General features: G+C 43.4%; 1 protein-coding gene across 1 annotated transcript in view; it reads left to right on the top strand.

Annotated features, from left to right (window-relative positions):
• cacna1ba (calcium channel, voltage-dependent, N type, alpha 1B subunit, a) overlaps nucleotides 1-24,656 on the top strand; it is a 542,697-nt gene that overhangs the window by 489,765 nt on the left and 28,276 nt on the right. Inside the window, exons 40-43 of the mRNA XM_078425960.1 lie at nucleotides 161-288; nucleotides 5,370-5,466; nucleotides 7,900-8,005; nucleotides 20,896-21,003. Coding sequence (XP_078282086.1) covers nucleotides 161-288; nucleotides 5,370-5,466; nucleotides 7,900-8,005; nucleotides 20,896-21,003 — 439 coding nt within the window. The remainder of the gene's footprint in view (nucleotides 1-160; nucleotides 289-5,369; nucleotides 5,467-7,899; nucleotides 8,006-20,895; nucleotides 21,004-24,656) is intronic.

Genomic DNA, 24,656 nt, shown 5'->3' on the forward strand with positions numbered 1-24,656 from the left:
CTGTTTCCCATTTTAATAAATTTGCAATTGTTTATGTTAATAAGCATCTACAGAGGCAACAGGGAATGTTCATCAATTTCTTCTGATACTACCTTTTTGTGCAGTTAAGTTTTATGTTGTTTAATTATTTCAGTGAACAATACTTTTGTCCTTCCTCCAGATGCTGAATCTTTTTGTAGCTGTCATTATGGACAATTTTGAATATTTAACCCGAGACTCTTCCATCTTGGGACCTCATCACTTGGATGAGTTTATCCGAGTCTGGGCTGACTATGACCCGGGAGCCTGGTGAGTAAAACTGAACTTATTTCCAACTAGACTGTCCGACATTTAACTGGTTGGAATTTTCCGAATGCCAAGCATGTACGATGTCAAAAATAGACACATAGTGCTGGACTAACTCAACGGGTCAGGCAGCATCTCTGGAGAAAAAGGATGGGTGAAGGTTCGGGTAGGGATTCTTTTTCAGACTGAAAATAGGGGTGGGGGGGGTGGGGTAAAGAACTGGAGGCGAGAAAAGGCCAGCCATAAATGACCCCAGGCAAGGTGTTGCCTGGTAGGTCCATTGTTGACTAGGGAAGTTGTGATCTCCAAGGAAACAATGTGGAGAACGGTGGAACAGGTAAAATGACTCTGGAGGAGGAAGGGGGCAAGGGGGGAGGGGAGTATTAGATGAAGTTACTTAAAATTAGAGATTTCAACATTCGTACCGTTGGTTTGTAAGCTACACAAGTGAAATACGAGGTGCGATTCCTCCAATTTGTGCGTGGCCTCACTCGGGCAGTGGAGGAGGCCCAGGTGATCGTGTGATATCAAAGTATTTGCAAAATTGAAAAGAATTGGGTCGATTAGTTTGAGGAGAGGTTTGCCAAGCGCATCTCTCACAGAATTCTATCAGACGTTTACCACAAACGTAAATAACCCTGTGATAAATAAACAAACGTAAATAAACCTGTGGTAAATCTGTGGTAAATAAACCTGACCATTGTCTTAATTGTCGAAAGTTGACATGAAAATAACCACAAATCCAAAGAAACGACCAAGAACAGCAGTTGAGAATATCAGCATTGAGTCGCAGGTTTCTAGTAATTTACAGTAATATTTTTAATAGGGTCATGCCAGATGTGTTCAGGGGTCCCACTGCACAACATTCCATTCCCCAACCAAGAAAGAGGCCAAACCAACCCTGGTGAACCTGGCCCTTTAATGTACACTTGAGTGCTCTGTAGATCTGTAAACCTAGGCTTCTGTTATCCATTTGACAGAGCTGTGATCTGGCACTCGTTACCAGTGCTGTACACCTCATTCCTGTTGAGACGATATCAGTCAAACGGGACCCTGCAGCTGCCCATCTGCCCCATTGTCTTCTTCTTGTTAATCACACCGATGATACAGTGTGCACGGCCAGGACTGAAGTTAGTTGGGCTGAGGTACAGTTTTCTACACCTTTAGACTTTAGAGATAAGAAGGGAAACGGGCCCTTCGGCCCAACGTGTGCGCGCCGACCAATGATCACCCCGTAGACTAACACTATCCTACACTCCAGGGACAATTTATAATTTTAGCAGAACCAGTTAACTTACAAACCTGTACGTCTTTGAGTGTGGGAGGAAGCTGGAGCGTGCGGAGAAAACCTGCACAGGAGAACGTACAAACTCCGCACAGACAGCACCCCTAGCCAGGATCAAACCCGGGTCTCTGGCGCTGTGAGGCAGCAATTCTACCACTGCGCCACCATGCCACCCTTGCTAAAGGTTCATACTTTGACAATTTAAATAGCTAGGAATGGTTTAGAAGGATATGGGCCAAATACATGCAAATGGTTGGCATGAACAAGTTGTGCCAAGGGCCCATTTCCTTGCTGTATGACTGAAAGGTGCTACATTCTCCCCAGACTGAGGACAAAATAGTATTTTACTTCCTTATCGTCCTTAATCCACAACAACCTAATCGTAAACTTGCACTAAGATCTAGTTTGTGAATCACCACATTCTCAGTTTTACCTTTCCACCTGTTGGGGCTGACGTGATCAATACATTAATCCATACTCTTGCACTGTAAATTGTGTAAAAACACCTGACAAAAAACCTTAAGGCAAGTGCAGCAGAGATTTCCAAAGAAATTCATAAAGTCAAACAACTGAGGCAACTAACCACATAAACATCATTTATTAGGGATAAAAGGCTAACAGCTATGTGATAGAAAGTTAATATGATTGATTCACAGAATGAATTTGGGTTCTTCTGCGTAGTGTTTATTTGGAGATGGATAATTTGAGGTTTCTCTTTGTTTCAATTTGCTTGCATTTGTTTAGGTTTAGGTTTATTATTATCACGTACAGTGTAAAGCTTTGTTTAGTTTTGCATGCTATCTAATCAGATCAGACAATATATATACATACATAAATACAATCACGTCTAACTCAAGTACAATTGGTAGAGCAAAGGGGAATATACAGAGTGCAGAATATAGTTCTCAGCATTGTAGTGCACCAGTTCCATAGGCAAAGTCCAATGGAGTAGATGTGGATTGGACAGCACCCTACCTTATGGAAGGACCGATCATTGATGGTAGCAGATGTGACTGACCGTGAACTTTGTGGAAGATTGTCATTAATCTCTGTGCCATCTGTGGTCAAAGCCAGTGACCTTAACAGGGGAATCAAAAAAACAGTGAGGCAAGAGGTTCCGACCCAGAACATCACCCATCCTTTTTCTTCAGTGATGCTGCCTGACCCGCTGAGTTACACCAGGACTTTGGTGTATTCCAGCATCTGCAATTCCTTTCTACACATATAGATAACCTGTCCCTTAACATCATTAACATCAAGTTGCCTTCTCAATGAGGCAAGAGCAGCAGAGACAGTTTCTGTAAGTGTTGCGGGAACCCAAGGCAGGGCTCAGCAACACAAATCAGTTAGATTTTAGAATTATTTTATTTTTGGTAATTTCAACAATGAGATATTTTGCAGTGTAAGCATTTGGGACACAGAAGGATGCCCTTTTTAAACTGAATTCTCAAAAACACTGTCGCAGGTAAATTAGCTGTGATTTTAAACCCTACATTCTACTTTTTACAACTCTACTTTCGGAAGGAGATGAGGAGGAATTTCTTAAGTCAGAGGGTGATGACACTGCCACAGGAGACTGGAGGCCATTGATGGATATTTTTAAGGCAAAGATAGATAGATTCTTGATTAGTCCAGGTGTTAGAGGTTATGGGGAGAAGGCAGAAGAATGGGGTTAGGAGGGAGAGATTGAATGGCATAGGCTTGATGGGCCAAATGGCCCATGGACTTCATATCCCACTGTAAGGACAAACCTTAGAGAACGGAACCACATGAGTTTGTTCAAAATAAATTATAAATTTCATAACGTAAAGATAATTGAACAATGCGTATGGAGGTTGTGTCGCCTTTTGATAATGAGCTTAGACTGTGCCCTGCTGGTTTTATCTTAGAACTTTCATTTTCATCAACTCAACTGAAGCCTGAGGGTACAGTAGCAAAGCCCAGGTTAGAATAAATCTCCATTGTGGCTGTTTAATTATGGCTATTGGAATCTGAATGGATGACATTGGTCTATAATATCTGTCTATTTGTACATCTGGTTCACCAGATATATACATCTCGGGTGCAGAGAAATCTATCCCCAAGAGAATCAGTGCATTGCATTCTGACTGTCCATTTCATTCTATTAAAATCAATAGCATAGGGATAACTAGATATTAAAAGCCAGTACAACCAAGAACAAGTTTGCCACTTGTTGGAGATCTTATCAATTGTACACAAGGAATAAAAATGAAAAGTCCTGAAGGAACAAACATTACAGAATAAGCAAAGAGCACTCTGCCATTCCCTAACTAGTTCCTTCCTGCACATTCCTTCTGCGAGAGACATGTACAAAGGCAGACAAATACCAGGGAACTTCTGTCAATGCTGCCCATATTTGATATGTTTTTAAACTAACTCAGACAGTAATATGTGAAGAACAGGCTCCATTAATTGAAAAATGAATGCAGCCTGAGTCTTCTATCAAAAGCAACACACATCAAACAAGATGAATGGATTCTACTTTAAATATGTCAGATTTGTTGCATTTTTCCCATTCATTATAATTCAATTCCTGGTACCTCTGGCACAATATTTTACGATGATGCTCAATTGTAATCATTGTGTCGTTTTTCAGGTCTTGGTATTGAACATGTTTAACATTTAAATCAAAGCTGTTTAGTTTGGTATATTTGTGTTTCCGTTGTGAGCGTGTTATTGATCAAATGTAAGTATTGATTTCCTCATGAACTGTCTGGGGTTTTCAATCAATAAAAACTATTAGCATGAAAATCAGTGCCCATATAATGACTTAATTTCCAATTATCTTAATACCCAAGACAAACGCATTGAAATCGCAAATCAAGTACTTTAAAGGGGCTGTGCCAATTACAATCCAATGCGGAAATATTTATAACTCCCATGTACAAAACTTTTGTTTTTAAAAGTTATGAGTGGAACTTGCACTGCAGATTTTTCCATGCAGAGGAAAATAAAATCAACGTGAGAAGTTTAAATCACAATTAAAACACAAAGTACTATAACACCAGAATAAGGTGGCTTTTTACTTCAATAAATTTTAAAGGGAGATATACTTGCCGCTACAAGAGTGGCTGGCAGAGGATATAAGTATTGTTTTTTGAGCATTTGAATTTATTCCAGTTATGTCCCAATTCAATGTATTTTCCACTCTATTCTTACTTTCTGCCTGTTTTGTTTTCCTGCATTCCCCGTGTCTTTTGCTTTGTGTCAGCCACAGTCAGTTCTCTGATATGAAGCCTTGTTTCATAAATTCATTTTGTAGCTCTCATTTTCTAACGTGTGAAATTCTTCTTCCAGTTACCGGATTCATTATAAGGATATGTACAATTTGTTGCACATTATCTCACCACCTCTTGGCTTAGGAAAGAACTGCCCACATGGGTTGGCGTATAAGGTTTGGAATTAAGCTGATGCACAGAGTACCCCAATTGCCCTGACTGTCTGCATCTGAACAGGAATGATTGACCTGATCATCATGTATCATTCACTCCGATGTTGAGCTTTTATGAGTTTGCTGGAGATATCTTGGCATGCTGCCCTGAAAGGAGCCATCATTAATACTCCCATTCTACCATCTACTAAACCCTCTAAATCATTCCTAATTGAAACAGGGATTACCGAGCCTAGATTTCATGGGGAAAAAGACACCTTCCCGTGCTTTGGAAAATCTTTCACCGATGTTTTGGAATATGATTAACCTGGATATCTGTTCTTTTTTTTCCTTGTTTGTTATTGTTCCCCTTATGTGTTCCTTTTCTGCCTCATTTATTTTCCCAAGTGGCCGCATCACTTACAATGACATGTATGAGATGCTGAGACACATGTGTCCACCCTTAGGTCTGGGAAAGAAATGTCCTGCCAGAGTCGCCTACAAGGTAGAGAACGAACCAAGTGTACACGAACCCAGCCTTGTGTGTCAAATCCAGATCTGTGCTTTATTACGCCTGCTGTTATATTTAGTGTCACTGTTCTCATTGGTCCATTCCTGATTCCAAGGTCACATTGTCAATGGCGTGGAAGCTGATTTGCGTCTTTCCAAATTGGCAGGTTTGGAGGGATATTATCCAAGTGTTCAATTACCTTCTTCACATAAATCCATTTAAAAACAAAATTATTTGTTCCAAATCGTAATGCATAAATGCTCACCTGGAAATGCTCAGTAACACAGTTTTTTTTATTTTGAATAGTTTTTATGAGTTCCTAAACACATAGATCATCCAATTATATTCCCTCCCTCCTCCCTCTCTCCCCCCCTCTCTCTCCCACTCTCTCCCTTCCCTCTCCCTCCTAACTCCCTCCCCTCCCTCCCCTCTCCCTCCCCTTTCCCTTCCCTCTCCCTCTCCCCCCTCTCTTCCCCCCTCTCTTCCTCCCTCTCCCCCTTTCTCTCCCCCTCTCCCCTCTTCCCCCCACTCCCCTCTTCCCCCCACTCACCTCAGTTGCAGGGTACTGAAGATTTGTATGTTTGTTAGTCGCAGTCTCCACTCCCCACCATCCCCATTGCAGCATTGATCATCCCACTAGTAGCACTATCCAACACACTAGGAACAATTTACAATTTTGGTACTGAAGCAAATTAACCTACAAACCTGAATGTCTTTGGAGGAAACCGGAGCATCCAGAGAAACCCCACGTGGTCGCAAGGAGAACGTGCAAACTTCACACAGACAGCATCTGTAGTCAGGATCGAACCCGGGTCTCTGGCGCAATAAGACAACAACTCTACCGCTGCGCCATTGTTCCGATGTGCAGATGCCTGAAGCTTGAGCGAAAGACAAAGTGCTGGTGGAACTCAGCGTTCAGGCAGCATCTGAGGAGGGACAGAACAGGCAGAAGCCAGGCAGACTTAAAATAAATAGTGATAGGTTTAGAGGCTGGGAAACATCTGGACAGCAATTTAAGTATTTTCCACGAGCAAAGCTTTGAGGGATCAAAATGTTTTGGATAGATCAACATTTGATGAATGTTATACATATCCACTCATTTTCATAATTGAGTTGGCTGTGAATAAATGTAACTATTTGCAGCTATCACAGTGACTAAATATAACAGCACCTTTTAGTTGAGAACTTGTAGATGTTCAGTGGAGCATTGTAATTGTATTTTGTTTATATTCTCTTTGAAGTGAATTTATTTTAAATTCAATGAACCATTTGTGTGAACCTTATGTTGTTGCACTTTTCTTTATTTCATTTCTCTGTCCACTTAATGTTTGCAAGAAGATCTCGCTTTAAATCTTACTGAAAATCTGCTTTCTATTTAAAAAGGACTCAAAGGTTGTCTTTTTTTCCCCTCTCTCCCTCTCCCTCTCTCTCTCTCTCTCTCTCTCTCTCTCTCTCTCTCTCTCTCTCTCTCTCTCTCTCTCTCTCTCTCTCTCTCTCTCTCTCTCTCTCTCTCTCCCTTTGTTCTGTAATTGTACCTTGGCCTCTCAGATCTTCCACAGCCCTCTCTTCAGAATAGCAGGACAGGATCCCTGTACAGTTCATGTGCCATTGCATTCCAGCATGTGCCCCATCGCAAGTCCTTTGAATTAGATGCAAGTCTCTGCCTGCCTTTGCTCTGCTGGAGAACATTCCATCTGCCTGCCCTTCCATCTGCGTTTCTCTTTCCCCTCCTCTCCCTCTTGCTCTTGAATGCATTTGCCGTTTGAATAAGTTATCGGTTGCGTTGCACTGTTCTTTCAGATTAATGAATGCTGACTTGTGTTAACCTTTGGTCTGCTGACTGCAATCCTCAGTGCCCTAACACTGCATACGTTTTGTCACCTTGGCCAAATTTTGGACCGGCGCCTCTAATTGCAGCTTCCCAACTTTCTGAAGTATAGTCAATTAGGTATTTTCGTCTCAGAAAAAAAAAAACGCTTGTTACTTGAAGTGTTTTCATATTCCTGTCGGAAAGATTAGATGCTGGAATTACAGCAAGTGGAATGATTGCCAGCAATCACACTGAAGCTATTATGAGCCTCAAAATCAACTGCATCTGTGCTTGTAATGCTGATGAGTGAAAATATTCTCCAGAATAACGAATCTGGCAGCAGCCATCTTGTTCATGGGGTCTCAATGGCCCAGAAATGTTCCAAATTAAGCCAGAACTTAATTTCAAGCTTGTTTTCTCTGCTTCTCCAGCGGAAAGTAGGAAACATTTCCCTCTTTCTCTGCAGTCTGCACGTCTTAGAAAAGGGACTGAAGCCACTTGTGTCAGCAAATGAATGGTTAACACGGTTGAAAGTGTAGATTACCACATGCATAGTGCTTAACTGTGGCCAGTGCAAAAATCCCCACTAACTAGACCCCATCGCAATTCACTTTCAGCGGCTTGTGAGAATGAACATGCCGATCGCTGAAGATGGCTCCGTGCATTTCACATCGACCCTGATGGCGTTGATTAGAACAGCCCTTGACGTCAAAATTGCTTCAGGTGGGTGCTAAACGTTGCTTCTGCATCCAGTTCTGCGATCGCTATGGAGAGGGATTTAGTGCATTATGTTTGGAGAGGAAGGTCTCCCTCACACAGACACAAAATGCTGGAGTAACTCAGTGGGACAGGCAGCATCTCTGGAGAGAAGGAATGGGTGACGTTTCGGGTCGAGACCCTTCCTCAGACTTTGGTTTAAACCAGTATCTGCAGTTCATTCCTACACACACAGTCCACCTCATAACGTCAAATGAGGATCAGTGGCTTTCTTAATGACTGCAAAGTTTCAAGAAGGCAGCTCACCGTCACTTTCTCAGGGCCAGGTAAGGATGGGTAATAAAGGTTGACCTCGCCAGTCAAGCCCAGATTGGGAAAATGAATGAAGAAAACTCCAGTGTTGGGTTTGGTGTCATTGGATTACAAACTATGTATTCCATCACTCTCGCCCTTCATTGAACTTTGTCCTTGTACATTTGAAGTGCATTCTAAATTGTTTGTAACAAATGTTCAACAAAATAATATGTTCGGTTAATGAAGGATGTTTCAACCCAGCTGAACTTTCATCCCGGCCAGGGTTTCTCCCAAAGGATCACCACCCATCCTTCCCTGCTGCCCATGTCCCAATGCCTCTCACTCACAATGTCAGATGATATTGAAAGGAAAATCTCTGGACTGCTCTTTCAAAAGGCCTTTGACCAATACACCAGCCCAAATGGGTTTCTGCCAACCGACATTTTTGTTAAGGTAGAGAATTAATCTGGAAGTGTGTCATTGAAAATTACTTTCCTTCCACAATATGACGCAGAAGGAGGGCATTCAGTCTACCAGTTACCTTCTGCCTCCCATCAATCCAAATCCCCCTTTCCTTGTTTAGCAGTAGCTCCACAACCTAGGGAGTTGAGAGGTTTTCACCCAGAGAGTTGTGAATCTGTGGAATTCTCTGCCACAGAAGGCAGTGGAGGCCAATTCACTGGATGTTTTCAAAAGAGTCTTAGATATAGCTCATAGAGCTAACAGAATCAATGGATATGGGGAGAAAGCAGGAACGGGGTACTGATTTTGAATGATCAGCCATGATCATATTGAATGGCAGTGGTGGCTCGAAGGGCTGAATGGCCTACTCCTGCACCTATTTTCTATGCCTCTAATCTAATCAGCATGTCACACACAGTCACAGGGAGATGGTGCAAACTCCAGGTAGACAGCACCCGGGGTCGGAATCAAACCCAGGCTCCTGGACCCGTGCGGCGCCAATGGTAACTAGAGCACCATTGTGGTCCTATATCATATCTACATTGGGCAGCTTTACCATATCTGCATTGATGTCTTTTGTTTGAGCCTTGTGCAAGTATATCTGGTGCAGTGATGTGGGAAAAATTAATCCATCAGTGTGGAGGTTGTAATGTAAACAACCTCTGCTCATCCTTGTGTGTTACAAGGGCCTTTGGGGTAAATTAAAAGCAGCTTGGATGCCTCTCTAAGCATGACAAATGTTGGCGAGAACAGAGTACTTGGTCTGAACGTTGATCATCAGACAGGAGATCGTGTGGTTTGGATATGCCACTGGCCTTGTGATGTAGAAGCCTGGACACAAAGGCCAGAGATCCCGGGCTCAGATTGCACCATGGCAGTATGAAGATTTGTATTTCAAGAAGTAATACAATTTTTTTAAGTGGTGTGCATGAAATTACTATGAAACTTTAGAGTTGTTCATTGTTGGGGAGGGTGTAATGTGTTCTCAGAAACAATCGTTGATCTGAAGTGCGCTCTCCCCATTTCACTCTTCACTCTGGGGCTGTAGAGAGCATCCTGTCCGGCAACATTACAGTCTGGTTTGGGAACAGCTCTGCCCAGGACAGGATGGCCCTGCAGAGAGTAGTGCGTTCGGCAGAACGCACCATGGGAACTACACTCGTCCCCCTGCAGGACCTATACATCAGGAGGTGCAGATCCAGAGCAAGCAAGATCATGAGGGACCCCTGCCACCCCAGTAACGGACTGTTCCAGATGCTACGATCAGGCAAACGCCTCCGCTGTCACGCTGTGAAAACGGAGAGGATGAGACGGAGCTTCTTCCCACAGGCCATCAGGACTGTCAACTTTTATAACCCCAGAGACTAAATTTTTGTCGACACTAATAGTAACTTATTAACTTTATTTATATGCTGTAACTGTAATTCTTTTTGTGCACAACCCGCAGGCATTGCCACTTTCATTTCACTGCACATCGTGTATGTGTATGTGACAAATAAATTTGACTTGACTTGACTTCCCCACTCTGCCCTATCACCACCTCAGGCTGCCTGGGCTGCTGACTCCAATGCCTTCTGCTTTTTCTTAACATTTCCAAACTCTCCAGTATTGACTGACCTGGCTATCCGATGAAACGGTCTGGGATCTTGGAGAATGAGGGACAAATGTGGGCTTTGTTCAAAATATTCAGATCCTGAGATTCAAAACAACATCAAGTCAGATGCACAAGTAAAAGGAGGAAATAATTAAAGAGAATCTGTGGACAATTGTCAGGATCTAGGAGCGCAGGTACATAGCCCCTTGAAAGTGGCGTCACACAGCCCAGGCAGCCTGAGTTGAACGAACCACTCCATAGGGTGGTCAAGAAGGCCTTTGGTACATTGGCCATCAGTCAGGGTATTGAGTATCATATCATATCATATCATATATATACAGCCGGAAACAGGCCTATTCGGCCCACCAAGTCCGTGCCGCCCAGCGATCCCCGCACATTAACACTATCCTACACCCACTAGGGACAATTTTTACCTTTACCCAGCCAATTAACCTACATACCTGTACGTCTTTGGAGTGTGGGAGGAAACCGAAGATCTCGGAGAAAACCCACGCAGGTCACGGGGAGAACGTACAAACTCCTTACAGTGCAGCACCTGTAGTCAGGATCGAACCTGAGTCTCCGGCGCTGCATTCGCTGTAAAGCAGCAACTCTACCGCTGCGCTACCATGTCGCCCTTATAGAAGTTGGGAGGTTATGTTACAGTTGTACAAGACATTGATGAGGCCACATTTGGAGTATTGTGCTCAGTTTTAGTCACGAAACTGCAATGGGAAAGGTGTGGTTAAGCTGGAAAGAGTGCAGAGAAGATTTACGAAGATGTTGCCAGGACTTGTCGGCTTGAGCTATAGGGAGAGGTTGGGCAGGCGAGGACTTAATTCCTTTGAGTGCAGGAGAATGAGGAGTGATCTTATAGAGGTGTATAAGATAATGAGGGGAATAGATAGGGTCGATGCAGAGTCTTTTATTCTGAATTGGGGAATCAAGAACTAGAGGACATAGGTTTAAGGTGAGAGGGGAAAGATTTAATAGGAACCTGAGAGACAACTTTTTTACATAGAGGGTAGTGGGTATATGGAAAGTGCAGTGGAGTGGGCAGTTGAGGCAGGTACTATACCAACATTTAAAAGGGTGGTGAATGGTGAAGCAGACTCAATGGGCCAAATGGAAAAATTCTTCTCTTATCATGGTCAGATGGGCATTTGGACAGGTACATGGATAAAAAAGGTTTAGAGGGATATGGGCCAAACACAGGCAGGTGGGACTAGGGTAGATGGGGCATCTTGGTCAGCATGGAAAAGTTGTATGACTATGACTTCCCCTCCATATCAGGTCTGAGAATTAAATCTGTGACTGAGTTATCTCAACCTTAAGTCTTTAAATGGGATTCTCCATCACAGTCACAGAAAGTACATGTTCATTGTGTGATAATGAGATCTGAAGAATTATTGCAAAAATATATCCAGAAAATCAAGAATTTTGTGTGTACAAGTACATTGGTCTGTGGGGTGCATTGAGAGTCATCTATTTTATTTGTAAGTTGCTCAAAATTCCCCCAAGGTAGCACTAACTTTATAGTTCTGCCGAGTAGAATATGCCACCTCATAGATCATCAGAAATGCAAGCAAGAGTAGGTCATTCAGACCCTCGAGCCCACTCTGGTATTCAGTAAGGTCAAATCTGAAATTCTACATAAACTTCACTTCCCTGAATTTATATCATCTTACTTCATTGTCTTAGTGAGCTAAATCTCTTGATTCTCGCCTTGAAGCTACTCAGAAATGGGGCTTCCACAAGCTTCCGTGGTAGAGAAATATAACTTTTCACCAACTTCTAAATCACTGCCTTCTCATACCAAGAGCCGAAATTCGCAATTCTGCAACGAGGGGAACAGCCTTCTAAGGATTATGATTCTTTCAATGAGGTCATTCGTTCTCTTGTAAAATCTCCAGATTGTGAAGGCTCAGTCTCACCACTCATGGCATCCATTTTGTGGTTGTTACACCACCACAAAGGCAAGTACAACCTAAGCACGGAGAAAGACTTGCACATAGTTCTGGTGACACAAGAGACCGTAGGCACGTACCCTGGTGTGCTTTTACAAACTCCTATGATTGCAGCAAGGGATACAGTTGTCTGGAGAGGTACACTAACCTTGCAGTGTGTCTTTCCTTGGGTCCCTCGCTGGACATGTGTGCTGTGTAATATAATGGGGCATCACATATTTAATGAGCTCGAAGATCTTTCCACTGGTTGCGCTGGAGTGACGGAGTGAGGGGAGAAAGACAAGTGAGGCACTGGCCCAGCTAATGGATTGCAGAGGAGGATGCTCGGGTTTAGTCCCCGCACAATGGAATGATTGAAACTTAGATATAATGATGATATAATGTGTGGGCAGAGAGCTATGATCAACTATTGCTGCTGTAGTCGGGATGGAATAGGAGGAATAGGAAATGAAATCATATCCAAAAACAATGTCAGACTACTGAATGGGGTGGGGATAGAACTGGGATATGGAGACCCCAGGAGACCGATACTGAAAGTTAATGTTTTTTCCATAAAGTTCTCATAGCCAAAGCCACTGGTAAAACTTACTGTGGTCACAGGGAGACCGTACAAACTCCATGCAGACAGCAGCTGTGGTCAGGATCGAACCTGGGTCTTTGGTGCCGTGAGGCAGCGCCACTGTGGCGCCTCAAGTATGTCAGAGCAGTAACATAGAAACTGGGTAAGTTGCCAGCTCAGGCAGCATCTCTGGAAAACATGGCAGACCTGAAACGTCACCTATCAATGTTCTCCAGAGATGCTTTCTGACCCACTGAGTTACTGCAGCACTCTGTGTTTTTGGTGTCATCTGCACTTGCCTTTACTAATTTCACACGAATTCAATCCTATTTTTGAATAATGAATGGCATGGAGTCAACAGAAGTGCTCTGCATGGTTCCTGGTGTGAACTTTAACCCGGGGGCGGGTGGAGGGGTAACTGGGGGTCCTACATTGGCCCCACTGACTTCAGACTCTAACCTGAGAGGGTTATGCAGTGATCAGCCTGACCCCACGTTCTCCCACTGACACGTGGCAAAGGCACGTCGGCAATTTAAAATGGCACAAGCTCTCAAAGCGGGAGTTTCACGGCAGCTTTGAACTTTAACTGGTGTATTTTTTATGTTTCCCCACAAACCCCTGGTGAGAACAAAGCTCAGGGTTCAGAGAGCAGCTGGGGTCACCTCACTCTGCGGTGGTACAGCTCCACATCGGTCCTCTTCCTCAGCAGGGATGTTTGGCACAAAGTGCTGGAGTAACTCAGCGGGACAGGCAGCATCTCTGGAGAGAAGGAATGAAGGAAGTTTCTTCAGACTGATGTTAGACCAGCATCTGCAGTTCCTTCCTACACAATCCATATGTTTGGACCTGCTTATTGTTCATGCAACAATGCTGTGGGGGGGCAAGTAGAGGACCACGTCAGCCAGTCACAAGACTGAAGGGTCCCCGACTCAAACCGTTACCTATCCGTGTTCTCCAGGAATGCTGCCTGACCCGCTGAGTTACTCCAACACTTTGTGTCCTTTACAGGACCGCTAGGGAAGGCGGGGGGGGGGGGGGGGGGTCACCTCCTGCTGGTCGCCCTCTAGTGGTGGAACAGAGGGGGGCTCATAACAAACGACCAGCCTGCAGAAGCCTGCTCTCTGCACACACACAAACAGCCAGTCCGCACAATGTGCTGCTACAGCATTACAGCCACAGAGAAAGCAGAGGAAAGAAAAGTGCAAGGATAGCAGTGTGGTAGGTTGGGAGATCAGGACTACACCTTTAGCTTTTGAGAGGACTGTTCAGTCGTCTGATAACAGCGAGGGGAAAAAAACTGTTTTTGAATCTGGTGGTACTTGTCTTCAATGTTTGTGTTTTCTGCCTGGTGGGAGAGGAGAGAAGAGGGAAAGGGAGGGGGGAGGAATGGAGGGAGGAAAGGAGGGGATGTCTGTGACCAGATGGATGCAGGAAGGAATTGAATGGTGTGAAGGGTTTGCAAGGCAACAGGCCCTTCTTAAACCATTCTCTCCCTCACTTTTTTTTTTGATGAAAGGTTCTAGACCTCAAAAGATGACTCCATATCTCCCTCCACAGATGCTGCCGGACCTGCTGAGCATCTGCAGCTTATTCTCCCTTCATTTCAAAAATTCCAAAATCCGCTGCAGCTTCATTTGTAAGAAAATAAACAAGCTTTATGCTCAGATTTGTAAAGATATAAACCGCATTACAATGAGAAAGTGAAGTGAAAACTGTTTGTTGCTATAAAAACACTGAGTCGTTCAGCTTCGTATACAAGTTCTTTATTAGCAGAACACATAGAGTAAAAGCACGTAGCTGGTATAAGTTCAAGCTCCCATTAGTATCTGAAGTTAAAGGTTAGTTAAAGGCAGAGTTGTGCCTCTCCTTGGAGTAGATGCATGTACAGACATGGATCTACAAAAACTGTTGGAATACAACTCCTAAAATGAATCCATTTAATATTGATGAGCTGTCCTAGTCCCAGACAGTCTCCCGCTCCTAAATTGCTGAAGATGAAAAGTAACTAACGGATCTTCACTTCAATGTCTGCTGGATGCTAATTAATGCGTAATGCATGCATTTCAAACATCAAGCCGCAGAACATTAAAAAAACACAAGTGCAAGCACCTGTTTGAAGAGAAACACTCTTGGCAGACAGAGCCTTCCTTAGTCGTGTTGCTAAGGAAGACATTTGCGATTTGATATCAGAGAAAATGTTCAAAAGTATTCAGCTGGGTACATTAGTTAGTAATAAGTCAATCAGAATTGATATGACAATGAGCAAATGTCAGTTATTTGATGATAGGAGGTATTGAAATATTTTGTTACCATTTCTGTGAAATCAAAAACAATTTATTACGAGAAACAAAGAACTCCAAATGCTTATTTTCCAAAAAGCATCTCTTGAGTTTCTCCAGCACTTTGTGTTTAATTTATTAGGATTTTTGGTCATTGGTTATTAAGGTTCATTGTCCTCAATGTTACTGTAAAATCGATGGCTCTGTTGGCTTCATGGAAATCAAAATAGTATTTTGCAAGCAAACATGATGACAGCTTGCTTTTTTTTAAAACAGGAATTGAATTCCCCGACCTGCCTTAAATGCCCAGGGAACATTTTCATGTGAGCATTGTCAGAAACCAAAAGTGTAATTTTATCTTCAAGATTACATTTTTGAGAATTGTTTGTCAGCGAGAGAGAAGCTGCCTGGAGCACATTTCAGACTCTTATTACAGAGATCAGATGGAGGGGCGGTGGGGGGAAACTGGATGCGAATCGAGGTCGGGAGAGAGCCTCACCTTTCATCTGGAGAAGGAGCAGACCGCTGCAGGGAAGACTGCTCCCAGAGACTCCGTCTATACGGGCAGGCAGGTCACATTACAACATATGGATGATAAAATCAGACCTGTGAGCGGGCCTCGAAAGCTTACTGTTTGGAAGTTGAATAAACATAAATGAGAAAAATCTGTAACCAGTTCCAACAGCAACAGGCTGGCCAATTCAAAGGAGGAGAACAGGCAACGTTTATTATTATATGTGACATTTTAAAGCTTCAAAAGATAGTTCTAAATATTCTTAAATTACTTATGTAATATTTTTCTTGATACTGGATTTTCCCTCTCTCTAAAGATTTCCCAGTGGAATTGTTTTAATAGTAGGCCGAGCGTGACTTTTTAAAATCAGCAGTGCTACAATCGAACTGCATCTCCTAACCTGAAGGGCTTTGAAGAGAGTTTAGAACTGGCTTTGATGAAGACACATAGAAAGGTGTCAGCAAATGCCGATGACATTAGCACACCAAGGCTTGTCAAAGGGAGGCTTCATTCGAGTTTCTTTATTTGAAACACAAAGTGTAGGAGGAATTCAGCGGGTCAGGCAGCATCTGTGGAGGGAATGGGTGGGTAATGTTTTGCATCTGGGTCGTTTCAGGTCTCAACATGAAATGCCACCTGTCCAGTCCCTCCAGAGTTGTTGCCCGACCTGCTGAGTTTCTCCAGCACTTCGGCATTTTTCTCAAGATTCCAGCACCTGCAGTTCCTGGTGTCTCCAGTTTTTTTTGCTTTTAGAAACTACAGCAATTTCATATCATATCATATCATATATATACAGCCGGAAACAGGCCTTTTCGGCCCACCAAGTCCGTGCCGCCCAACGATCCCCGTACATTGGGTGGTTTTATTTCACCCAATAAAACCACAGCATTTTCTTTACAAGAATGCACTGAGTGGAAGGAAATTATGCATCTAAAGTAAATCTCAGTCTTTTGCAGAATAATCAAACAAAACTGTGGATATTGCAAGTCTGGAATAAAGAGAAAACACTGGAGTTACTCAGCAGGTCAGGCAGCATCTGTGGTGAAATAGTTAAACGACCTGTAATCAGAACTGGAAACGTGATAAAACATGTGTGCTTAAATTCTATATAAATTAGATCAGGGTGGTGGAGAGAATAAAGAGAATATCTATGATGGTTTAGAGGCAGAGACCGTCATTCAATAAGGTTCTGTACTTTGTCCATTTTCCTATCAATTCCTATATCCTGATATTGTTTAAAACAATTTGTAGGAAGAAACTGGAGTAACCCAGCGGAGTAGACAAAAAGCTGGAGTAACCCAGCGGGTCAGACAGCACCTCTGGAGAAAAAGAATAGGTGACGTTTCGGGTCGAGTCTGAAGAAGGGACTCGAACTGAAACGTCTTTTCTAGCACCTAGCACCTAGCATCTTTTCTCCAGAGATGCTAGGTGACCCGCTGAGTTATTCCAACTTTTTGTGTCTATCTTTTGTTTAAAACAATATCAGTCTCAGTCTGGAATATATTCAGCATCAGAGTGTACATGGTCCTGAGATTGTAGATTGCACTGTATTTGCTTGATAAAATTTCCCCTCAATTATTCGGTGTATCAAATACATTTTGCATCTGCGATATAGTGAGTAGAGTGATAGTTGGCCTGTGTACAGTCAACAGAGCAACAGTGAGATAACTGACCAAATAATCTCTTACCTTTTTTTGCTATTGGTTGAGGGCTAAATATTGTCCAAGGGAACTCCAGGCCACTACTCCAAAGCATGACATGCAGTCCTCCTTATTCACCCAAGATGGCAGACAGGGACTCAGATTAACATCTCACCTAAAACGTGGCATCTCCCCAGAAGCAGCAGTCTCCCTGTACTCCATTGAAGTGCCATCCTAAATATGCACTCAAATAGCATTTGAAAAATGGTACTTGAATCAATACTGGTAACATTTCATAACAAATCATTTCCGATTAAAAATTAATGTTAACATAATAGGTTTTTTTATGATTAATGACTGAATTACTATTAATTCAGTAATTTGAATAATAACAAATTACTGGAATTTGTTATCTAAAATTTAAAAATTAGCCTTTCCATCTACCTGTTGCGTTGAACTGATGTGAGAGTAATGTTATTCACATAATTGACGTGAGAGTAATGTTATTCATATAATATTCCACAGCCTTATGGTCATAAGTGGATAAGAATATTTTATTCCCCTGGCACCTCTTTATATAAACATCTTGTTCTGAGTCCTGCAATTCCCTTTTTCTTAATCTGCCCTTAATTTCCATGTGATGTGCCAATGAATGCATTGATCTCTTTAAGTGTTTTTGGGGAATTTCTGGTCAATGCTTGGTTTTCATGCTGCCTCATAAGTTCTAAGAGCAGAATTAGGCCTAAGGTCCATCAGGTTAGATTGCATGGGATCCAAGGAGAGATAGCTGAATGGATAGCAAATTGGTTTCATTGAAGAAAGCAGAGGGTGATGATGGAAGGTTGCTTCTCGGACTGGAGGCCTGTGACTAATGGTGTGCCTCAGGGTTTGTTGCTGGGCCCGTTACTGTTTGTCATCTACATTAATGATACAATACAATACAATACAATACAATACAATACAATATATCTTTATTGTCATTGTACAGGGATACAACGAGATTGGGAATGCGCCTCCCATACGATGCAATAAATTAATTAGCTAGTCAGTATTAATTTAAACAACCCAATGAAACAAATTAGAACAGTTTTAAAACAGAATAAAGTGCAAGTAGATCTGTGCCGGTTCACTGCGTGATGTGACCATCCGGCTCAGCAGGACCGGTTCATAGCAGATATGGCCCTGGGGATGAAGCTGTTCCTGAGTCTGGAGGTGCAGGCATAGAAGGCCTTGTATCGTCTGCCCGATGGTAGAAGTTCGAACTGACTGTTGCAGGAGTGTGAAGAGTCTTTGTGGATGCTGGTGGCTTTTCTGAGGCATCGTGTGTTGTAGATGCCCTCCAAGGCTGGTAGCTGTGTTTCGATAGTCCTCTGAGCTCTATGGACTACCCGCTGAAGAGCTTTCCTCTCTGCCTCCGTGCAGCTGAGATACCACACAGGGATGCCATGATTTGGACGGGAACACACAGGGCAAGATTAGCAAGTTTGCTAATGGTACAAGAGTGGTAGTTTTGCAGATAGTGAAGATGGTTGTGAAAAATTGCAGCAGGATCTTGGCCAATTGGCCAGGTGGGCTGAGGAATGGTTGATGAAATTTAATACAGAGAAATGTGAGGTGTTGCATTTTGGGATGTCTAACTAGGGCAGGACCTACACTGTGAATATTAGACCTCTGGGTAGTGTTGTAGAGCAGATGAATCTAGGAGTGCAGGTGCATGGTTCCTTGAAAGTTGAATCGCAGTTAGATAAGGTGGTCAAAAAGGCTTTTGGCACATAGGTCTTCATCAGTCAGAGTATTGAGTATAGAAGTTGGGAGATCATATTGCAGTTGTATAAGACGTTGGTGAGATCGCATTTAGAGTATTGTGTTCAGCTCTGGGCACCATGTTATAGGAATGATATTGTCAAGCTGGAAAGGGTACAGAGAGGATTTACGAGCTCTAGAGGGTCTGAGCTATAGGGGGAGGTTGAGTAGGCTGGGTCTCTATTCCTTGAAGCGCAGGAGGATGAGGGGTGATTTTATAGAGGTGTATAAAATCATGAGAGGAATGGAAAGGGTAGATGCACCGAGTCTCTTGCCCAGAGTGGGGAAATCGAGGACCTGAGGACATAGGTTTAAGGTGAAGAGGAAACGATTTAATAGGAATCTGAGGGGTAACTTTTTCACACAAAGGGTGGTGGGGGTTAGGAACAAACTGCCAGACAAGGTAGTTGAGGCAGGTACTATTGCAACGTTTAAGAACCATATTTGGACAGGTACATGGATAGGACAAGTTCGGAGGGATATGGACCAAACGCAGGCAGGTGGGACTAGTGTAGCTGGGACATGTTGGCCGGTGTGGGCAAGTTTGGCTGAAGGGCCTGTTTCCACACTGTATCACTCTATGACTCTAAGTCTACTCTGCCATTCAGTCATGGCTGATCTATCTTTTACTCTCAGTTCCATTCTCCTGCCTTCTCCCCATAACCCCTGACACCCGTACTAATCAAGAATCTGTCAATCTCCGGCTTAAAAATACCCATTGACTTGTTCTCCACAGCCTTCTGCGGCAATCTGCCTGTGTTGTATTTGTGAAACTCTGCATGAACTTGAGGTGCTGCAAGTCCAAGTTAATTCAAGTGACTTGTTAATTCTCCACACACTTGATGCTGAGTAACTCCGAGAGCGCTGCTGCCGATGGCTATAGTATCTTTCAAGGTCCTCATTTCATAAATGTCACATTTCTCCATGGCTGGCTGCTGGCCTTCTTTGTTGAAGCCATTCTCACCGCGCCTGTAACAATGCGTGTGCTAGTAAAAAACAGCCATCTCTTTCTCAGCTTCATGTGGGTTCAGTACGAGGCCTCTTGAGCTTTCCACTGCAGTCAGTCCTCACAGACTCTGGGGACAGATGTCATCGATCCCATTCCCTGTAAACGCTCAATAAGGAAAGGACTCTCCATTTTACTGCAGTCAGAGAAATCAAGCTGCTTCAGCTATTTTGTAAATGCTGATAAACACATTGCACCAAATTACAATCATTATTTAGACGGTCCAAGGAATCCATTGAAATGCGAGTAAAGATTTAATGCTAGCTGTTGTAATTAATAACCTTTCACATTATGTTTTTAGAAGATGACTGGCCTACTGGCAAATAGGACATAAGATCATAAGGGATAGGAGCAGAATTAGCCCATTCAGCCCATCAAGTCTACACCATTCAATCATGGCTGATCTGTCTCTCCCTCCTAACCCCATTCTCCTGCCTTCTCCCCATAACTTCTGACACCCGTACTTATCAAGAATGAGTTTCCCTTCTCTCCCTCCCATCTCCCTTTCATCATACGTCTCTGTTTTCCATCCTCTAGATTTAGTGTGCATGTTCATTCCTGATTTGCAAAGATGTCCTTCTGATTTCAGAGCCCATCTGCGTTGAACTCAGCTTATTTTGCCTGTATGCTAAGCTGCTTCAGCTATTTTGTCTTGTATTATCTCCTGTTTATCCGCATGTCTGAAGCTTTGCGAGGAAGATCGGAAGAGGTACAGAGCAATGATTTTCTATGCATCTGAAACCTGAGTATGGCCTGACAATGTTGTCCTCTCCCACAGGAGGAGCACACCAGCAGCAATGTGATGCGGAGCTGAGGAAAGAAATAATTGCTGTCTGGCCAAACCTATCCCAGAAGGTTCTGGACATACTGGTGCCTCCCCGTAAACGTGAGTATCCTTCCCAAAGCCAGAAATGTTCATCTGACAGCCCACAACGTGAGTAGGAGTGATTGTGTTGTCAGTGCACTGTCAGAAGATCAAACAGTATGGAAGAGGAATACCCAGTGGTATGAACATTGACTTCTCCAACTTTAGATAGTTCCTCTGTCCCTCTCTTCCCCTCCCCCTTCCCAGATCTCCCTCTGTCTTCCTGTCTCCACCTATATCCTTCCTTTGTCGCGCCCCCCTGACATCAGTCTGAAGAAGGGTCTCGACCCAAAACGTCACCCATTCCTTCTCTCCTGAGATGCTGCCTGACCTGCTGAGTTACTCCAGCATTTTGTGAATAAACAGTATGGAAAAGATCAGTTAACCCACATCAGTGTGTCTACTCCATTCCTTATTCCCAATCCACTGGTTCATTGCTGGATATTGCCTCTTCCACCCCAAACCAAAAGCCAATTGCATCTGATGGTCATCTTTTCAGAATCTCCCAACCACAGCTCAAAAGGTGAGAAGGGGAAAGGATTTAATAGGAACCCGAGGAGTAACTTTTTTACACGAAGGGTGGTGGGTATATGGAACGAGTTACCAGGGGAGTTAGTTGAGGCAGGTTCTATCATAATGTTTAAGAGACATATGGATTGGTACATGGATAGGATAGGTTTAGAAGGTTACGGGCCAAGCGCAGGCAGGTGGGACTAGTGTAGATGGCACGTGTTGGTCAGCATGGGCAATTTTGGCCGAAGGGCCCGTTTCCATGCTGTATGACTGCAATTCAATATTAATCACCTCTTATCAAATTGAACAATTTGCTTTTAAAAATAAAGTGACATACATCTCTTGAAAAATAAAAGAAACGTTTAGAACTGACTCTGCAAACAAGGGATAGTGTAGCAGAAGTATTTGATTGTTGCTCTATCCTTACTGACTGATACCCACCCAAAGTGTTCTCCAGCTCACCTGTCACATCAGGTGGAACCTTCATGACCATGGAGTGAAGCTGGCTGTTCATTGGTTTCATTTACATTTGTTTTATCTACATATCTAAAACCTCCACCTTCATGTATTTTGACATTTCCACGATGGGAAAAAAAATTCTGACTATTCCTCTCATCGCATGCCTCAGCCCCCGACATTGCAAGTTTGTCCATCTCCCCGTAGCTAATACCCTCCAATCCAGGTAACGTTCTGCACCCTCCTCAAAGCCACCACATCCTGTGGAATGGCAATCAGAACTGTACACAATACTTCAAACTCACCCTGTCTAAAGTTGTATGTGGTTGCAAAATGACTTCATGACATTTATACTCAGTGCCTCCTCCAAGCAAGCCTTGTGTTTTCTTACCACCCTATCTGCTTGTGTTACCGCATGCTGGGAACAATGGACCCTGCATCCCAAGAACTCTCTGTACATCAATGCTCCTAAGGGTGCTGCTATTTACTGAACACTTTCCTCTTCCATTTGACACCTCACACTTGACGGCATAAAATTCCATCAGCCATTTCTCTGCCCAAATTTCCAACAAATCTATATCCGGCTGTCTCCTTTGACAAACTTTTTTAAGGCAAGACGGGGGGAAAGTTCAAAGGCATGCACGAGGCATGGTTTCCACATAGACAGTTGTGGTTGCCGAGAAACACTGCCAAGTAGTGGTGGAAGCACATACAACAGAAACAATGAAGAGGCATTTAGACAAGCACATGGCAATGCAGGGACCAGGGGATGTGGATCATGTGCAGGCAGATGTGATTAATTTAATTTGGCTTCGTGGACAGTACAGATATGGTGGGCCAAAGGGTCTAGTCCTGTGCTGTACTGTTTTATAATCTATGTTCCTCACTAACTCCACCAATTTTCATGTCATCTGCAGACTTACTAACCAGATCACCTTCATTTTTATCCAGATAATTTATCCATATCACAAACAACAATGGTTACAGCTCTGATCCTTGCTGAACACCCCTGGTCACAGACGTCCACTCCTAAAAATACCCTTCCACCACTGCCCCCTGCCATCTCCGACCAAGACATTGCGTATCCAATTTACCAGCACAGCATTGATCCCATGTGACTTATGGACCTGCATCCACTGTCAAATGCTCTGCAAAAGCCCACATGGACAACGTTCTCCACCCCCTACAAACATCTTTGTCACCTCCTCAAAATACTCAATGGAATTTTATCTTCCAACTGTATCCAAAGATAGACACAAAATGTTGGAGTAACTCAGTGGGACAGGTAACATCGCTGGAGAGAAGGAATCCATTCCTTCTGTTCAGAGATGCTGCCTGTCCCGCTGAGTTATTCCAGCATTTTGTGCCAATCTTCGGTTTAAATCAGCATCTGCAGTTCCTTCTTACACAAATATGGATATAACCTTGTAAAGCAGCCAACCATGCAGAGCCTTATCAAAGGCCTTGCTGAAGCCTATATAGTCAACATCTACGCCTTTGCCCTCATCAACCTTTTTGGTTACTTGTTCAAGAAACTCAGATTCATAAGACACGATCTCGCAAGTACAAAACCATGCTCACTCTCGCTAATCAGCCCTGTCTATCCAAACGCACATTTATCTTATTCCTCAGAATCTTTTCCAATCACTAGCCTCCCACAGGTCTATTTAGTTGGGTTTAATTTAGTTTAGTTTAGTTTAGTTTAGTTTAGTTTAATTTAGTTTAGCGATACCGAAAAGAAGTAGGCCCTGTGGCCCACCAGGTCCACACCGACCAACGATCCTCGCACACTAACATTATCCTACACACTCGGGATGATTTACAATTTTTACTGAAGCCAATTAGCCTTCAAAACTGTACGTCTTTGGAGTGTGGGAGGAAACCGGAGCTCCTGGAGAAAACCCACGCAGTCACAGGGAGAACGTACAAACTCCATACAGACACCACCTGAGGTCAGGATCGAACCCAGGTCTCTGGCGCTATAAGGCTGCAACTCTACCGCTGCGCCACCGTGCTGCCCCTATTGTTCCTTGGCTTATATCATATCATATCATATATATACAGCCGGAAACAGGTCTTTTCGGCCCTCCGAGTCCGTGCCGCCCAGCGATCCCCGTACATTAACACTATCCTACACCCACTAGGGACAATTTTTACATTTACCCAGCCAATTAACCTACATACCTGTACGTCTTTGGAGTGTGGGAGGAAACCGAAGATCTCGGAGAAAACCCACGCAGGTCACGGGGAGAACGTACAAACTCCTTACAGTGCAGCACCCGTAGTCAGGATCGAACCTGAGTCTCCGGCGCTGCATTCGCTGTAAAGCAGCAACTCTACCGCTGCCCTTCTTAAATAGAGGCACAACATTCCAGTCTTTGGCACTTCATCCATGTCTAATAAAGAATCACATATCTCAGCCAGGGCTCCTACAATTTCTTCTCTAGCTGCCCATAGCCCTCAGATATATCTGATCAGATCCAGGAGATTTATCTACCTTTATACACCTGAGGACGAACAGCACCTACTGGACTGTAATATGGACTGTCCTCAAGACATCTGCCTGAACTGTCCTAAGTTTTCCAATCTTCATGTCGTTCTCCATGGTAAAAGCAGAGGACAAATACTCACTGAGGACCTTGCCTATCTCCTGAGGCTCCACTCACACAGAGCCGCTTTGGTTTCTGAAGGGCCCTGTCCTCTCT

Source organism: Rhinoraja longicauda, chromosome 31, assembly GCF_053455715.1.
Source record: "Rhinoraja longicauda isolate Sanriku21f chromosome 31, sRhiLon1.1, whole genome shotgun sequence".
Lineage (NCBI taxonomy): Eukaryota > Metazoa > Chordata > Chondrichthyes > Rajiformes > Arhynchobatidae > Rhinoraja > Rhinoraja longicauda.